At 62.6% G+C, this 16,849-nt stretch overlaps 1 protein-coding gene across 2 annotated transcripts in view; it reads right to left on the bottom strand.

The window, feature by feature from the left end:
- SCARB1 (scavenger receptor class B member 1) overlaps positions 1-3,636 on the bottom strand; it is a 50,545-nt gene extending 46,909 nt beyond the window's left edge. The window contains exon 1 of one of the 2 annotated variants that reach the window (XM_062182049.1): positions 3,419-3,636. In XM_062182049.1, coding sequence (XP_062038033.1) covers positions 3,419-3,544 — 126 coding nt within the window. In that variant the 5' untranslated portion in view covers positions 3,545-3,636. The remainder of the gene's footprint in view (positions 1-3,418) is intronic. The other variant, XM_062182048.1, reaches the window with a different exon arrangement.
- Between the last annotated feature and the right edge of the window lie 13,213 nt (positions 3,637-16,849).

The raw sequence follows: 16,849 nt of genomic DNA, 5'->3' as shown, positions 1-16,849 counted from the left end.
CACCCCATGGGAGACCAGGAGAAGCACCTGGCTCCTGGCTTCGGATCAGCGTGGTGTGCTGGCCACAGCGCGCCGGCCGTGGCGGCCATTGGAGGGTGAACCAATGGCAAAAAGGAAGACCTTTCTCTCTGTCTCTCTCTCTCACTATCCACTTGCCTGTTAAAAAAAATAAAGAAAAATACAGAGTAGTATTTGGTCAGGCGTGGATTTTTTCAACATTTAAAAAAATGTATTTATTTGAGGGGCCGACGCTGTGGCATAGCGGGTAAAGCTGCAGTGCCAGCATCCCATACGGGCACCGGTTTAAGTCCTGGCTGCTTCACTTCTGATCCAGCTCTCTGCTGTGGCCTGGGAAAGCAGTAGAAGATGGCCCAAGTCCTTGAGTCCCTGCACCTGTGTGGGAGACCTGGAAGAAGCTCCTGGCTCCTGGCTTCGGATCAGCACAGCTCCGGCCATTGTGGCCATCTGGGAAGTGAACCAGCGGATGGAAGACCTCTCTCTCTCTCTCTCTCTCTCTCTCTCTGCCTCTGCCTCTGCCCCTCTGTAACTCTGCCTTTGAAATAAATAAAAAAAATCTTTGTGCCAGTGCCGGCCTGTTTCACGAAGCTGCTGTCAGGGAGAAAGAATCGATCCGGGGCCTTCACATCCTCGGACTGCAGAACCTCGCACGGGCCGAGCCGACGTGACCCCCGTCCGAGGGCCACCGCCCAGAGGTGGGATATCCGGCCCGAGGCCCTGGCCGGCACAGGGAACAGCTGGGCCCAGGCTCCAGAAAGCAACACGGATTTCAAAATGCATCCCGACCTCGTCAGGAACCCGACATCGAGGAACCCCAAGAGCGAGAGTGAGAACCCAGGACCATCCACAGGCAGCAGGGACGAGGGCGGGGAAGGTCCACAGCCGGCTGCTGGGGGTGCTCTGGGGGGCCAGCTGGGATAATTATGCAGTCAGACAAGGGGTGAAGCCGCCACGGGGACGCCAGCACCCACATCGGAGTGCCCGGGACCAAGTCCCGGCTCCCTGCCCATGCGCACCCTGGGAGGCAGCAGTGATGCTCGGTGCGTGGGTCTCTGCCACCCACACGGGAACCCAGACGGAGCTGCCGGCTACCCGGAGAACAGGTTCGTCCCACGCACAGAGAGGCGGGGTCCCAGGACCGCTACTGTGCTTAGTGAGAGACGGCAGGCAGTGAGCCAGGAACAGGCACACAAGTGTGGGTCCACGCAAAGGAACTCTGTGCAGTGGCGGGGCAAACGCGGCAGGCTGCTGTGTTCTCACGTGGACTAACAAGTAGATTTCAGGATACCTGTACACAGTACAGCTCAGTCTACGTGTAAGGAACCCAGCGGGGGCACTGAGATGCCCACAGCCCACAGCAGAGGGCCTGGCCCTGACTCCAGCTCCCGCGGGTACACCCTGGGAGGCAGCGGTGACGGCCCAAGTGCTTGGGTCCCTGCCACCCACGTGGGAGACCCGGATGGAGCTCCAGGTTTCTAGCCACAGCCTCGGCTCAGTCGCGGCTGGCGTGGGCATTTGGGGGGTGGACCAAATGACAGCTCTCTCTGTCTCTCTGCCTCCCAATAACTCCATGTGGAAAATCAGCTCTGTTTACCGGTGTGTATCCGTACACGCCCCTGACAAAGGTCTGGAGAGACCCACGCGCGGATGATGGAGGGACGGAGGGGAACTTTCCCGTTTCTCCATCTGACTTTTTAACAAGCCAATATTCACGTCTTTTATATATGAATTTATTGAATTAGCCAAAAAGCATAGAAAAATCAAAGCCAAAGCACAAGGCCTGCCATTCAACATGCCCATGGGCGCACACAGCCCGAGCCCACGCCGGCGGGCAGGCTCCCCCCGCCCTGGTGCACACAGACTGGCTTCTTCCTCGGGAGGCGGCCGTGGGGCCCACAGCGGCTGTGGCGGGCATGGGCGGGGGGCGTGGCTTCCTCCCCTGCCACCTTCACGCCACTCAGCCCCACACCAATCGCCTTGAGCCGCTCCCACCAAGGCCGGCTGGAGCTGAGCTTCCAGCCCAGAGCTCGGGAGACCGGGGGTGCTGTGGTGCTCCTCCCTGGCAGCCCGGAGGAGCGGTGGGGAAATCTGGCTGTGCATGTGCGTCGCACACACACATGCACACACGCACACACACGCTCACCACCGACACCCTCAACCTGATCCACAGCCTGAGAGCGAAAACATCCCAACGCCGCCGGCCAAGAATGGCAGGGATGCCAAGCCTCCTGCCGCCCCCACGCCTGACCCAAGCCGCCAGGTGCTGTGTGCACAGGTCACAGGTGCTGTGTGCATAGGTCACAGGCGCTGTGTGCACAGGCACCACCTGAGGGAAAGCCTCCCTGGGGGCAGGCAAGGCACAGCCAGGTTCGCACCGCAGACACGCCGGGAGGGCCGGTGAGGCCGCAGACACAAGGCTGCCGACGAGATAACGCTCTGGCTCGGCTCCCAGATGCCCGCAGTGCTGCTGCTCCTACGCAAGGGCTTTTCCCGCCATCCCCGGAGGCAACACGTCACCACCCACGGAGGTACCTGTCCCATAAGTCAGGCGACAGGGTCCCAGCGAGACTGGATTTGTCAAACCAAGAAAAGCCACGGCGTGACCGAGATGAATCAGATGACTGCTCGGCCAGAGAGCTTGTGAGCAGTGCACCGGCCCGGCCCACGCAGGGAGTCCCGCATGCACTCACCGCCTCCACTGTGCACGCGGCGCGGCGGGACAGGACACCCACAGGAAAGCAGCCCAGGCAACAGTGTCCAGAGCAAAGCCTCCACTCGCGGGAGGAGGTCCACATCATCCCGGCTCTGTGCCCGGCGGCATCTTTGCAAAAGCGGGGCCTCGGTACCCCCCCACCCAGGCACCTGCGCCCCCAGCTCGGAGTGCCCACGTGACGTCCTGCCAACCGCCGGCGCCGCACTCAGCAGGTGCCCAGGGCACAGGGTGGCCTCTGCTGGGCAGCTGACCGCCTAACTGCTTCCCTGGTTGAAAGGGCAACCAGCGATGGGCAGGGTTGGGGGCAGAGGCGAGACCTCAGGCCGTGTGTACCCAGAAGGTCTTGGGCGGGTGCCTGCCCGCCTGGCTCGGTGGGAATCCGGGAAGAAAAGCGGCTTAGGCCTCCAGGCTGCCCCAGGAAGGCGGCGGGGGAGGGGCGGGGGCGCGGGAGCGGCCTGGTGGGGAGGGCGCCTGGCCGAGCGCCCACCCGGGCACCCACTGGCGTGCACAGAACCCAGCACGGAGGGCGCCCTGGGCACGAGCAGTCCCGCGGCCGCCGTGGGAAGGGGCGCCCTGGACACCGCGGCCGCACTGACCCGCTGGGGGCCCCGGCGTGCCTAGAGCGAGGTCGGGACCCGCGGCGGCCCCTCGAGGGCGCCCCCCGGGGCCCCCGGGCGCCTCACCCACCTTGAGCACCATCTGCCGGATGAGCGGGGGCACGGCGGCGATCAGCACGGCGCCCACCACGGCGCACAGCAGCCCCACGACGCCCAGCCCCGCGGCCGCCCGGCGCGCTCTGGCACGGCCGCCCATGTCTGAGCGCCCGGGGGGACGGCGGCGGGGGCGACAGAGCCGGGGACTCCGGGTTCGCGCGGCAGCGGCTCGGCGGGCCCCGCTCGGCGGCGTGCGGAGGAACAGCCCGGCAGGCGGCCCGCGGTTTTATGCGCCATGGCGGGGCGGCCGCACCGCCCACGACCGCCGGGCCCTGGGATTCGGGCGGGCGCGCGCGGCGGGGGCGGGGCCTGCGCGGCGGGGGCGGGGCGGGGCCTCCGGACACGCCCCCCGCTGGGCGGGCAGGGCGGGCGGAGGTCTGGGGCGGACCTGGGCGTGGGGCGGGCCTGGCGCACGTGCGCCTGTGCTGCTGCGCTGCCTCTCCGCTTCCCTCGTGGCCCCTGCTCCGGCCGTCCTCATCCTTGCCCGCGGTGAGCAGGACGCGACCCTCAAGACCGCCAGGGCCCTCTGGAGGGTCTCCAGCGCCCACCACCTCCTCCCCGCCTCAGACCTCGCAGCCCTCTCGACGTCAGCCCCGTTGTCCTCGGGGCAAACCTCGCAGGCCCTTGCCCCAGGGCTCCTGTACAGCCCGGAGGCCCGCCGGGCTCAGCCTGGATGGCTGCCCAGGCACCTTATCAGCGGGCACCACCCGGCCTGCCACGCATCCACTCTGCCCCGGCTGGAAGTCGGGTCCCCAGCTCCCCACACTGCCAGGCAAGGGGGCTCCTCCCCAGAAATGCCCCGGAGCCCAGGAGCCAGGCGCCTTCCGCGAGCAGGCCCTTGGGCGAGCTTTGACTGGCAGGTGTGAACGCTGAGGGACAGCGCTGATGTCCCACCTGCTGGGGACGGGTGACAAGCAGGGGAGTGGCCGCGGTGGGCCCGTGTGGGCTGCCCTGGACGGCCACACTCCCTGCAGTCCTGCCGGCCTCACTTCCTGCATAGACATCAGGGCGTCCCCGGGCTGCAGGGCCGGCATTGTGGGGCCCTCACCCCCGGCGAGGACGACAAATGAGGCCCTGTAACCCCCCAGCAGGGCAGCTTGTCCCAGCTCATCCTGGACTGGGTCAGCACCTACTGAGCACAGCCTGTGCGTGGGCAGTCTTGAGACCTGATCCTGTCCCTGCCCCCAAAGAAGGGGCCAGGCCAGACTCTCATGCGGGTCCGGGCAGGGCTGGGAGGCCGAGGCTGCAGGTTCTGGGGGAGCAGGTGGGCCTCATGGTGCCTCCGCTTCCTCATCTGTGAAATGGGCATGACAAGCCTCTCTCTCCAGGGGCTGCCGAGTTAAACAAGCTAGGGGAGGGGGTCAGTGCTCCGAACGGTGCCTGGGACGCATGGTTTTCCCAGCCCCTGCACAACCGGGCCCCGCCCACTCTGCGCATCCACTCCTCTTGCTCCCCGCCTGCCTGCCCTTCCTTGACCGTCTCTGCCCTGTTCCTGCCTCAGGGCTGTTGCACTTGCTGCTGTCGCTAGAACACTCTTCTGGATCCTTCCGTGGCTGATGCGCACTCGTCCGGGTCTCGGAGAGAGAAGTTGGGGCAACATCTCGTCCCCGGTAAATACTGTAGGGCATCGGTTAGCCCAGTAATGCCTTGACTAGCCAGCCAAGCACCTGCTGGATGGACGAACACAGTCTCGTTGAGTTCCTGAGCCTGCGCCAGAGATGCTTCGTCCTCGCTTTAGGAATCGGCCAAGGTGCTGGGCCCTGCCCCCTCCCCCATCCTCGTAAGCGCGACACACGCTCTCCTTGACCATGTCACCCAGCCTAGCGTTTCTGTGTGAGCTCGACTTCAAGGCCCGAATGTGCGTAGTTCTTACCCAGGAGCGCCCAAGGTCGTGGCTGAGTGCCCTCGTGCGCGCCGTGCCGTCACCGGACGGCAGAGCTGGCCCAGAAACAAGGGTGCTGGATGCTGGCGACCTCGCTGGCCGGGGTCACGTCCGGCGGCAGGGAGGGGCCGAGGAGGAAACCTGCACCATGCTGTAGACAGAGGCCTTGCGGTGAGGAAAGACACGGGCAGGTATCCATGTCGGGGTCTGGGGCCTGGGAACCCAGGCCAACGCTGCCCCTCCCCACTCCAAACGCTCCTGCTGGGGCGGGCGTCAGCTCGGTCCCCTGCATCCTGGCTCGCAGTGCCTGGGTTTGGGGAGTGAACCAGCAGATGGGAGACACCCCCCCTTCAATTAAGAAGAAAGGAGGGCTGGCGCTGTGGCTTAACAGGCTAATCCTCTGCCTTGCGGTGCCGGCACACCGGGTTCTAGTCCCGGTCGGGGCACCAGATTCTATCCCGGTTGCCCCTCTTCCAGGCCAGCTCTCTGCTATGGCCCAGGAGGGCAGTGGAGGATGGTCCAAGTCCTTGGGCCCTGCACCCGCATGGGAGACCAGGAGAGGCACCTGGCTCCTGGCTTCAGATCAGCGAGATGTGCCGGCCGCAGCGGCTGAACCAGCGGCAAAAAGGAAGACCTTTCTCTGTCTCTCTCTCACTATCCACTCTGCCTGTCAAAAAAAAAAAAAAAAAGAAGAAGAAGAAAGGAGAGAGAGGAAGAAAGGATGCTCCCCGGCAGAGATGCAGAGCAGGGGGAGGCGTTGCCCCGGCAGAGATGCAGAGCAGGGGGAGGCGTTGCCCCAAGCCTCAGAAGCTTGCACACAGAGGGCCCGGCCGGCCTGTGCCACCGCGCGCTCCCGCGGGAGGCCGGTGCACGGCCACACGGAGACACAAGCAACCCACACAGCCCTGCGCTGACAAGTAATGGGTGAAATGCGATCCTGACAGCGGAATCTTACAGGCCCTAAGGCCGCACCGCCAGGCCGGGCTCACACCAGGAGCCCTGAACTCCAGCTGGGTCTCCCTTGAGAGTGGCATGGACCCACGTACTATGAGCCATCACCTGCTGCCTCCCGGGGTGCGGACTGCCAGGGAGACCTCCCAGGGAGCTGGCTGGGACTAGAACCCGGGCGTCCCCCAGGTGGCGCATGACTGCGCCATGCCCCCCCAGGCCACCTCCCTGAGCATTGAAAGGCGCAGTACGGCCCAGCTGCCCCGCAGACACTCGCGGACAACGCTGCCCGGCACAGTGACCGCCAGCTGATTCCCGTCCACCAAAGGTCCACAGCGGGCAACTCTGCAGAGCTGGACCGCGGATTCCTGGTTCACAGCGCCCTGTCTTTCTCAAGTAAACAACACAACAGCAGCCTTACCCCTGTGGCTTCCACCGCTCTCAGGCTAAAAGCCCAAGTCCCGGCCCTGGCCCGCCAGGTTGCAGTCAGTGACCAGCCTCCTGGGAGTGGTGCAGCCTCCTGGGAGCCCCTGAACCCCTGCTTGCGCCCTCCTCGGGACTCTGCACTGACTGCCCCGCCCCTGGGACGTTCGTCCCTGCAGTCCCAGCCTTCGGACCCAGGCTCATCTGGCACCTTTCAACCACGACGTCCTCCGCACCCCGCTTTTCATTACAGACCCCCCCGCACTCCCTAGCCCTTCCCTGCACAGCACCCAACACACCACATTTTGTTGTTTGAGAAACAGCTTCCGAAGAGCAGGAATCAGTCTCTCATCCAGCACCGTGCCCCCAGCCCCTGGAACAGCGCCTGGTGCCCAGCAGGTCCTCGCTGCCCCAGAGCCTCGGGCGAGGTGTTCACACTCTGTCCCGTGGAGCCGTGGCGCCAATCTGATGGGTGCCCGGCCCTGGGGTGGTGAGGAGCGTTGAGCTGCGGAGCCCTAGGTACACACTCAGCAAGGTGCCTGTGCCAGGTGTGGCCCTCACCGTGTGCGGGCAGCTGCACGCCGCAGCCCTCCCCCCTCCCAGGAATACTCTCCCCCTGGGAGATGACACAGGCGCTACAAAGTGGCAGAGCCGAGAGACAACAGGGACTGGAGTCAGAATCACTGCTCTTCTGTCTTTGCTCAGAGAAGGAGGAAGGAGGTGGAGGAGGGAAGACGGGGTGGAGAAAGGACCGGAATGAGTAAGGAGGAAGAGGAGACCCTGGCCCTACAGCCGCATCTGCCGGCGGTGAGTGGCTGCTGGCCAGGGCAGGAAGGAATTCACTCGGCTTGTCCACTCAGCTGTTGTTGGGTGCACAGCTACCAAACACAGGGACTGGGCTAGGGCCTGGGGACCTAGCAGTGACCGTGACCAGTCCCCTGGCCTTGCAAAGCCCGTGTTGGCAAAGACAACAGGTGATGTATGGGTGATCGTTGGTGAAGTCGGACCTGTCAGTCAGGTATACCAGCCACACGTGGCTCCCGAGCCCCCGGCACGCGGCCAGTCCTGCCCGCAGAGCAATGGGCTGGGTGTCAGTGCCGGTCCGAAGACTTCACAGCAAAGAACTCTCCACATTCTTAGATGGATACCACGTTGCAATGGCGATATTTGGGTGCAGGAGGCCAAGTAAAATACACTGCTAAGTCAGTTTCACTTTTTTTTTACTTTTGCAAATGTGGCTGCTAAAAATGCTACACTGGAGCCGGCGCTGGGGCGCAGTGGGTTGCGCTGCCCTTGTCAGAGTGCCAGTCTGCAGCCCGGCTGTTCCACTTCTGATCCGGCTTCCGGCTAATACATCCCTGGAGGCAGCAGGTGATCCAGCAAGTACCTGGGCCCCTGCCACCCATGTGGGAGACCTGGATGGAGTTCCTGGCTCCCAGCTTCAGCCTGGCCCAGCTGCAGCTGCTGTGGGCATTTGAACCAGTAGGTGAAAGGTCTCTCTCTCTCTCTCTCTCTCCCCCTTTAAAGTTGCTGAAAATAAACACTCATTAAAATTTTTTTGACATTTCACGTGTAGTTTCCTATCGCATTTCCACTGCACAGCACTGTGGCTGGATTTTCTATGCTGCTTTGGGGGAAAAAGAGAATGGGGCAAATGCCACCAGTTGGTGGTTGGAGATGGGCTCTCTGAGAAGGTGGCAGGTACACAAGGAATCTGGGGACAAGCCTTCCTGGAGAGGAAGCAGCCAGGATAAAGGCCCTGAGGCACAGGTGTCCAGATACATTTTAATTAAAACGCTAATTTCTTAGTAGATGCCAATGACTCTTTTACCTTTTTTTTTTTTTTTTTACAGGTGGAGTGGACAATGAGAGAGAGAGAGACAGAGAGAAAGGTCTTCCTTTTGCCATTAGTTCACCCTCCAATGGCCACTGCGGCCGGCGCGCTGCAGCCCGCGCACCGCGCTGATCCGAAGGCAGAAGCCGGGTGCTTCTCCTGGTCTCCCATGGGGTGCAGGGCCCAAGGACTTGGGCCATCCTCCACTGCCTTCCCGGGCCACAGCAGAGAGCTGGCCTGGAAGAGGGGCAACCAGGACAGAATCCAGTGCCCCAACTGGGACTAGAACCTGGTGTGCCGGCGCCACAGGCAGAGGATTAGCCTATTGAGCTGCGGCGCTGGCCTCTTTTTCCTTTTTAAAGAATGATTTTATTTACTTAAAAAACAGAGTTACAGGGAGAGGTAGAGACAGAGAGAGAGAGGTCTTCCATTCCACTGGTTCACTCTCCAAATGACTGCAACGGCCAGAGCTGAGCTGATCCAAAGCCAGGAGCCAGGAGCCAGGAGCTTCTTCTGGGTCTCCCATGCAGGTGCAGGGGCCCAAGGGACTTGGGCCATCCTCCACTGCTTTCCCAGGCCATAGCAGAGAGCTGGATCGGAGGAGCAGCAGCTGGGACTCGAACCAGCGCCCATTCAGGATGTCAGCACTGCAGGTGGAGGCTTAACCTGCTACACCACAGCGCTGACCCCACCAATGACTGTTTAGGAGGTCTTTTCCTTCAGTGGTTGAAACGCCCCTTACAATACTGAGTATCGGGGGAGGCCCCGGAGCCCCCAAACATCCCCTGGGTTGGCTGGGGTCCTGGACTCCAGCCCAAGCCGACTCTGGTCTGCGTGCTGTGTCTGAATGTGTGAGTCCCTCCAAACCCCTGCGGTGAAACCTGATCCCCACCGCACCCCGTGGTGCTGAGGCGGGGCCTGTGGGGGTGATGAGGTTGTGAAGGGGCAGCCCCTCGGGTGGAACTAGCACTCTAAGCGAGACCTCAGGGAGCTGCCTCGCCCCTCCCACCTGTGGAGAGGGCGCCCCCTGGAGGTCACACTCAGCAGGGAAGGGGGAGGCCGCATCCCGAGCACCTTGACCTTGGAGTTGTGGGCTGGCAGCGAGAAGTCCCTTAAAGCAGTGTGTCAGCCACCCGGCCTGCAGGGTTCCGTCGGGTTGGCCGGGCAGAGAAGCCACTTCCTGCCAGCGTCTGTCCTGGAGAGGCGGTGACCCCGTGCCAGCTTGAGTTGGTGGCCAAGTCTCAACTTTGGCCCGGCCCGCAGGACCTGTGACAGGGCCTTGTGGTGAGGGAGCATCTTGGTGAGGGTGGAGCCTCTGCCAGGCCCCGGGCAGCACAGGCGAAGGAGCCAGCCACGGCGTGCTGACCCGTCACAGGAGGACGAGCCACCTTGGGTTCCCACGGCCAAGAGCGGCTGCCTGGACAGGGTCATCCTTGTCCCAGAAAGGGCCTCTCAGCTGCACAGGCCCTGCCCTGCCTGCCTGGGGAATGAATGCACACATTCATTCATTCATTCAGCAAATCCTTGCTGAGCACCCACTATGTGCCAGGCCTGCTGTGTGCTGGAACCGTGAGCAAGACAGATCACCTCCATTCTGGCCTGGCGTTTGGGGACAGCATGTCCACCGCAAGACAGGTGTCACATTTGATGTCAGAATCCCCTAGGAGAGTTCTGGTTCGAGTCTTGGCTCCTCTGCTTCCGATTCAGCTCCCTGTTGATGCACCTGGGAAAGCAACAGAAGATGGCCCAGGTGCCTGGGCCCCTGCACCTGCGTTGGAGACAGATGGAATTCCAGACTCCTGGGTTCGACTTGGCCCAGACATAGCCGTTGCAGCCATCTGGGGAGTGAACCGGTGACTGGAAGATATTCTCCCTCTGCCTTTCAAATAAATAAATAAATCTTTTAAGCAAAACAAAAACAAAAAGACATAGCATATAGAAGGCAGTCAGTCAATGCCAAGTGCTAAGGAGACATAATCAAGACCATGCCACAGAGAGATGGGGGTCAGAGAATGGGGGGGCATGCTGGAGGGTGGGATGGGGAGGGGCGGAGCCGGCAGCCCGGCAGGGGCAGAGGCCCCAAGGAGGAGCTCAGCTTGTTCAAGAAGCAGATAAGCAAGGACCCGGCCACGTGGGGCCCCCGCTCGTGCGGCTCACCCCCACGTTGTCTCAGCACCCTCCCGTTTCTCCAAGTTTGCACAATAGATGCTGCGGCCGCCTTGCTCACGGGCCACGGGGAGGGCGGCGGGGGGGTGGTCCCACGTGTCGCGGCTCCGTCCACTCTCCTCTCGCTCCTGGCCAGAGAGCAGTGGTGTCCAGGGGCTCCTCAAATATCTCCCGAGGAGCAGGCGGTCGCACAGCCGTTAAGACGCTGCCTATAAACAAAGAATTAAGGAAGATGCTGCCCCTGACACCCACACCCCTGTCGGGGTGGCCGGGCTCAGTGCCAACCCGCTTCTCAGCCGGCTTCCCGCTCTGCAGATCCCGAGGCAGCCGCTGACGGCTCCGGTACCTGCGTCTCCGCCGCACACCAGGGATGGAACTCTTGGCTGCTAGCTCTGGCCTGGCCCAGCCCTGTAGCATCTGGGGAGTGAACCAGGGGTTGGAAGAGCCCCACCCCGTGCCCACCACCTGTGGAATAAATACAATGTTTTAGAAGTTCATGGAAACGCATATTTTGAACCAACGATGCGTTGGCGGCTCCCTTGCCTCCTGGTTTCCAGCTGATGCGAGGTCAGGAGTTGCAGCGGGTTGCAGAGGGAGGGCGGGACTCTGCCAGCCACCCCTGAGCTCTGCCTTAGTGTGGGAGCTTGAAGACCACATGGCCTGTGTTTCTCCGCCGACATCGCCAGGAGGCCGGGGCTGCTGGCACTGAGGGCTGCCTCACGGAGAAGCCGCGGGAGAAGAACCAGACTGGCAGCCGGCCCGGCCCCGTGAGAGAGGCGTTTGGGGCACCCCAGCTGTCTCCCCAGGAAGCTGCCAACCCCCTCCCCCGCAAAGCTGGGAAATCCTCCCCCGCCCCTCCCCAGGTGCGAAGCCGCCCGCCGGCAGGGGTCTGTCTCACAGCCCCTCTGCACACCGCCTGCTCCCTGCTCAGACCCTGCCAGTGGAAGAGGAGAAGCGCCTGGGAGGTCACGAGGAGACCCAGGACGGAGGGAGGCGGCCCAGGGGCAACAGCCAGCAGGCCTGTCCGGGGAGCGCCTCACCGGCTTTCTCCGGGACTCTGTGAAGTGGGAGCTGGGTGGTGGACAGTGCAGGCTTAGAACTGTGTGAGCCGACCTACACACAGACCGGAGGCCAGCAGGCGGGTGGGGGCGGCCGCGGGATGGGAGCCAGGAGGTGAGCCAGGAGAGCCCTGGGGGCCGTGGACGCCACGCGCCCTGAGCAGATGGGGCCCTGGGACTCTTTGGCCCCAGCCTGGTCCTGAGCACATGTTGGCCGTTTGGGAGATGTCCAGGCCGGTGCTGTGGTGTAAAAGGTGAAGCCACCACCTGCGCCATCCGCACCCCACACGGGTGCCCCTTGGAGTCCCAGCTGCTCCGCTCCCCACCCAGCTCCCTGCTAATGCACCTGGGAAATGCAGCAGAGGACGGCCCCAGTGCTGGGGCCCTGCACCCACGTGGAGACCTGGAGGAAGCTCCTGGCTCCTGGCCACTTGGGGAGTGAACGAATGGATGGAAGATACTTCTCTCCTTCCCTCTCTCTCTCTCTTTCTCTCTCTCTCCGCACCCCGACTTTAAAATAAATAAATAAATCTAAAATAGTACATACAGAATGGCCAAATGACGTAGCAATGCCATTTGTGGGTAGACACCAAAAGGAACAGGGTGGTGTCCTAGGCACGGGGAGGGAGCAGGGCCAGCCTCCTGCAGTCCCGACAGGCAGTGAGGGGTCAGCAGGCCTCATGGGGGCCTGGGCGCCTCCAAACAACCCTGGGCCGGGGCGGGGGGAGCGTTGGCAGGTGTGGCCAAGGAGCCCCGACGGCCTCCCTGGGCAGCACCTCTGTCCCAAGAAGCCCCATGGGGCAGGGAGGTGGGAAATGGGGACAGGAGCCATGCGGACCCCCGAAAGGTTACCTCAGAGAGTCACGCCCCATGCAATGGCACCCGGGTCTCTGGACAAGCTGAATGCCCCCAAGCCCCGGGTGTCTCCCCGGGTGCCCCCCAAGCTCCAGGTACCTAGGTACCCCCAAGCCCTAGGTGTCTCCCCGAGCCCCAGAGGTTCTCCCTAAATTCCAGGTGGTGTCCCCCCGAGTCCCTGCTGTCCTCCCCAGGTGCCCCCCAGAGCCCGGGTGCCCCCCCTGAGCCCAAGCGCTCCTCTGTGGAGTGGGAGGAGGGTGAGCCTGGAGGGTGAGCCTGGAACAGGGCAGTGCAGCCCCCCAGAGCCTGGGCCGTGAGCAGCTCAACAAGGACTACACCTCCTCACAGCTGCCCACTGCTCTCACCACTGCGCTCACCACGCCCAGAGCCCTCGGACATGCCTGCCGGGGACGAACCCTTCCCTTGCAAAACCTTTCACCGGCCAAGTTCCTGGCCAAGGCTGCCAGACGCCAGCCCACAGGCCAGCCCTGGCCCTGGCCCGGCTCTACAGACGGAGCCTTGTTGGCGCAGGGCCCCGCACCGCCGTGCCCATGGCCTTGGGGGCTCTCATGCCAGCGTGGCCACGGAGACCCCGTGGCCCGAGCTTCAGATGCAACAGCCCAGACCTCGTGTGAAATAATCCCCAAGGCTCCCCGAGTTTTCGTGATACAGACGTGTGCCTCGAGTTAGCACAGCTGTGTCCCTCATTCCCAACTGTGTGATGCCAGGAGCTCAGTTCAGAGCCCTCTTCACGATGCTGCCTCTACACACGCATGTCCACATGCACACACGCATGTGCACCCACCCACACACGTACACCCACCCACATGCAGAGAGAAGCGTGTTCATGTCTGCAAAATAAAACTTCATTTCTCTTTTTGTTCGTTTTAACTGAAGAACGAGAGCAGGTGTTTGGCAAGGCATCCCGCACTTCTGGGTGGGAGAGGGGACAGCAGGGGTGGCCGCCACCTCGCAATGCGGGCGAGGCCGGAACGCAGGTGGCGAGGGCCGGCTCCCTTCGCAGGGACCGTGCGGCTGCCCCGCCTCGGGCTTCCCCTCCCGTGGGACCTTCTTCCTGGGGGTGGCGTTTCCCGGTGCTCTCAGCCGAAGGCACCGCCACAGACATGGGCACAAAGCCCTCCGGCCAGCGGCAGTGCACAGTCGGCGGCTGCATTGCGCACTCCCCACGTGTGGCCGGGTGTCATTCCTGGAACCCGAGATCCCTGGAGAGCACCCTCCTTGTTTTTTTTTTTTTTTTTAATTTTATTTTATTTACTTATTTGAAAGGCAGAGTGGCAGAAAGGGTGAGAGAGAGACAGAGAGGTTTTCCATCCACTGGTTCACTCCCCAAATGACCACAATGGCCAGAGCTGGGTCAGGCTGAAGCCAGGAGCCAGGAGCTTCTTCTAAGCTCTTGGGCCATCCTCGGATGCTTTCCCTGGTGCATTATCAGGGAGCTGGATCAGAGTGCAGCAGCCGGGACTCGAACCAGCAGCCATGTGGGATGCCGGCGTTGTAGCGAGCAGCTTAACCTGAATCCAACATGCCACAGCGCTTGCTTTCACAGAGCTGCACTCCTGGGGGTGGAGATGGACAGAAAGGCAAGTCCACAAGCAAGCTGCATGATTCCAGACCGTGTTAAATGCTGAGAAGGAAAGGGGCAGAGTGGTTTTGTGGAGCGGGTGGGGGCAGCGCTGCTCCCAGGGAGCGCATGCAGGTGGCCGACACAGCACAAGCCGAGGCCCCGGGGTAGGAGTGGCCTCTGCGTGTTTGAGGAACTGAAATGTGGAATGGGACAGCAGCGTGACTGTAACAGCACAAAACACCCAGGCCCAGGGGCTGGGCGTGAGGGGCAGGGCCGGGGCCACCGCTTGCCCCACACAGACGTGCGGTTTGCACCCTGGCTGCTCTGCGCTTTGGATCCAGCTTCCTGCCGATGCACCTTCAGATGATGCCCAGGTACCTGGGTTCCTGCTACCACGGGCAACAGCCCGAGGCAGCTCCTGGCTGCCGGCTCCTGGCTCCTGGCTGCCGGCTCCTGGCTCCTGGCTCCTGGCTTCTAGCTTCAGCCATGACCGTTGTGGGTCTTTGGGGAGTGAAGCAGCGAATGGGAGATCTCTCTCTCTCCTTCTCCTTCTCCCTGTCTGTAACTCTGCCTTTCAAATAAATACATCTTTTTTTTTTTTTGACAGGCAGAGTTAGACAGAGAGAGAGAGAGACAGAGAGAAAGGTCTTCCTTCCGTTGGTTCACCCCCCAAATGGCCACTACGGCCGGGCGCGCTGAGCCAATCCAAAGCCAGGAGCCAGGTGCTTCTCCTGGTCTCCCATGTGGGTGCAGAGCCCAAGCACTTGGGCCACCCTCCACTGCCTTCCCGGGCCACAGCAGAGAGCTGGCCTGGAAGAGGAGCAACCGGGACAGAATCCGGCGCCCCAACCGGGACTAGAACCCAGAGTGCCGGTGCCGCAGGCGGAGGATTAGCCTAGTGAGCTGTGGCGCTGGCCCCAAATAAATACATCTTAAGAAAAAAAAAAAAACACAAGACATGGGTCTGGGTTGTCTCCCGCCTCCCTCTCCAGACCCTGGCTGCCAGTCTCTGCGTGTTGGAGCTGCGTGCTCACTTCCTGACTTGCCCGGCGCTGCGTGGGCCGGCACACCCTGGCTCTCCTGCCCAGCGTGCCGGCCAGCGCCATCTGCAGCGCCCGATCGGATTTGCCAGTTCGCCTGCCAAGCCAACGTTTTCCTTCCTGCCAGAAAACTGCCGCCTCCGCGCCGGCACCCCCCTCTGCTGCCGGGGGCACTTCCACAGCCTGGGCGCGAGGGGCAGAGTACGTGCCGCGCCAACCCTGCACAAAGAACCCTTCAGACCAGGAAAGCCCTGGCCCCCGGCGCAGCCTCGCTCAGTGCAGCTGCTGAGCTGCCAGCCTCTTCCCAGGAGGGAGGAACCCGCCCCGGTCGGGTCCGCACCTCCCTGGACGCAGCTTCCACAAATAGCCTCGGGCCGCGGTGGCAGCGGCCTCTTCCAGGCACAGAGGGTGCAGGCCCCAGAGGGGAGGCCGGGCCTGTGCCAGGGGCCCGCCCCTGCCCCGCCGCCCACGCCCGGGCTCCCTGGTGGAGACTTTCCCATGGCCAGGCACGGGCATGCGGCAGCCTCGGCTTGGTTCAGGCCGCACAGCCGTGGGGACAAAAGGATTACTCTCAGCCCAGGGAGTCTGAATGGCACGAAAACGACACTCCCATGGAAGGAATCCGGCTCGGTGAGGGCATAGGCTAGCGCTTTTCACAGCGAGCGGGCTGGTGTTCACTACTGCTTCAACTCTGCTCAGCCCGGGCTCGAGCTGCAGACCCCTCCCCAGGGCCCGCCTCCCCTGCCTCTCTCCCTGTGTGCTCACCACAGGACCTTGGCACGTGCTGGGCTCCCTGATGTCCATGGCGGCTCCTTCAAGGCACGGCTCCAGCCTCCCCTCGAGCCCATCTAAGTGCCTCCTGTCCATCCATCACGGCCTCCCCCGCTGTTCACATCACAGCCCGGCTTCCTCCACGCGTCTGTGTAGGAGAGCATCGCCCGGGCAGACACCTTGCCTCCCTCCTGACAGAATCCCCAGTACCAGCTCAGGGTCTGGCAAGGGCAGGGGGCGTAGTGGAAGGGAGGGAGAGGAAGGGAGGGCGAGGGGAAGAAAGGGGGTGGAAGGGAAGGAGAGGGAGGGGGAGTTGGGGCCTGGCGCGGGCAGGGGAGTCCCGGAAGGCCCTGCAGGCGCTGTGCCCGGGAGACGTAGGACGGACATGAGGAATGTGGCAGGCAAGACCTGAACTTTAGCCTGTGGTCAGAATCCCCTGGGAGCCACACACACACACACACACACACTGACACCCACCGGGACACACACACACAGGGACACACATACTGACACCCATAGGGACACACACACAGGGACACACACACAGGGACACACACACAGGGACACACACACACATAGACTGACACCCATAGGGACACATACACACACAGGGACACACACACACATAGACTGACACCCATAGGGACACACACACACAGGGACACACACACACATAGACTGATACCCATAGGGACACATACACACACACAGGGACACACACACACATAGACTGATACCCATAGGGACACATACACACACACAGGGACACACACACACATAGACTGATACCCATAGGGACACATACACACAGGGACACACACACACACATACTGACACCCATAG

This window comes from Lepus europaeus, chromosome 23 (assembly GCF_033115175.1).
Source record: "Lepus europaeus isolate LE1 chromosome 23, mLepTim1.pri, whole genome shotgun sequence".
NCBI classification, from domain to species: domain Eukaryota; kingdom Metazoa; phylum Chordata; class Mammalia; order Lagomorpha; family Leporidae; genus Lepus; species Lepus europaeus.
The sequence above is the reverse complement of the archived record's forward strand: the minus strand, read 5'-3'. Positions and strand labels throughout refer to the sequence as shown.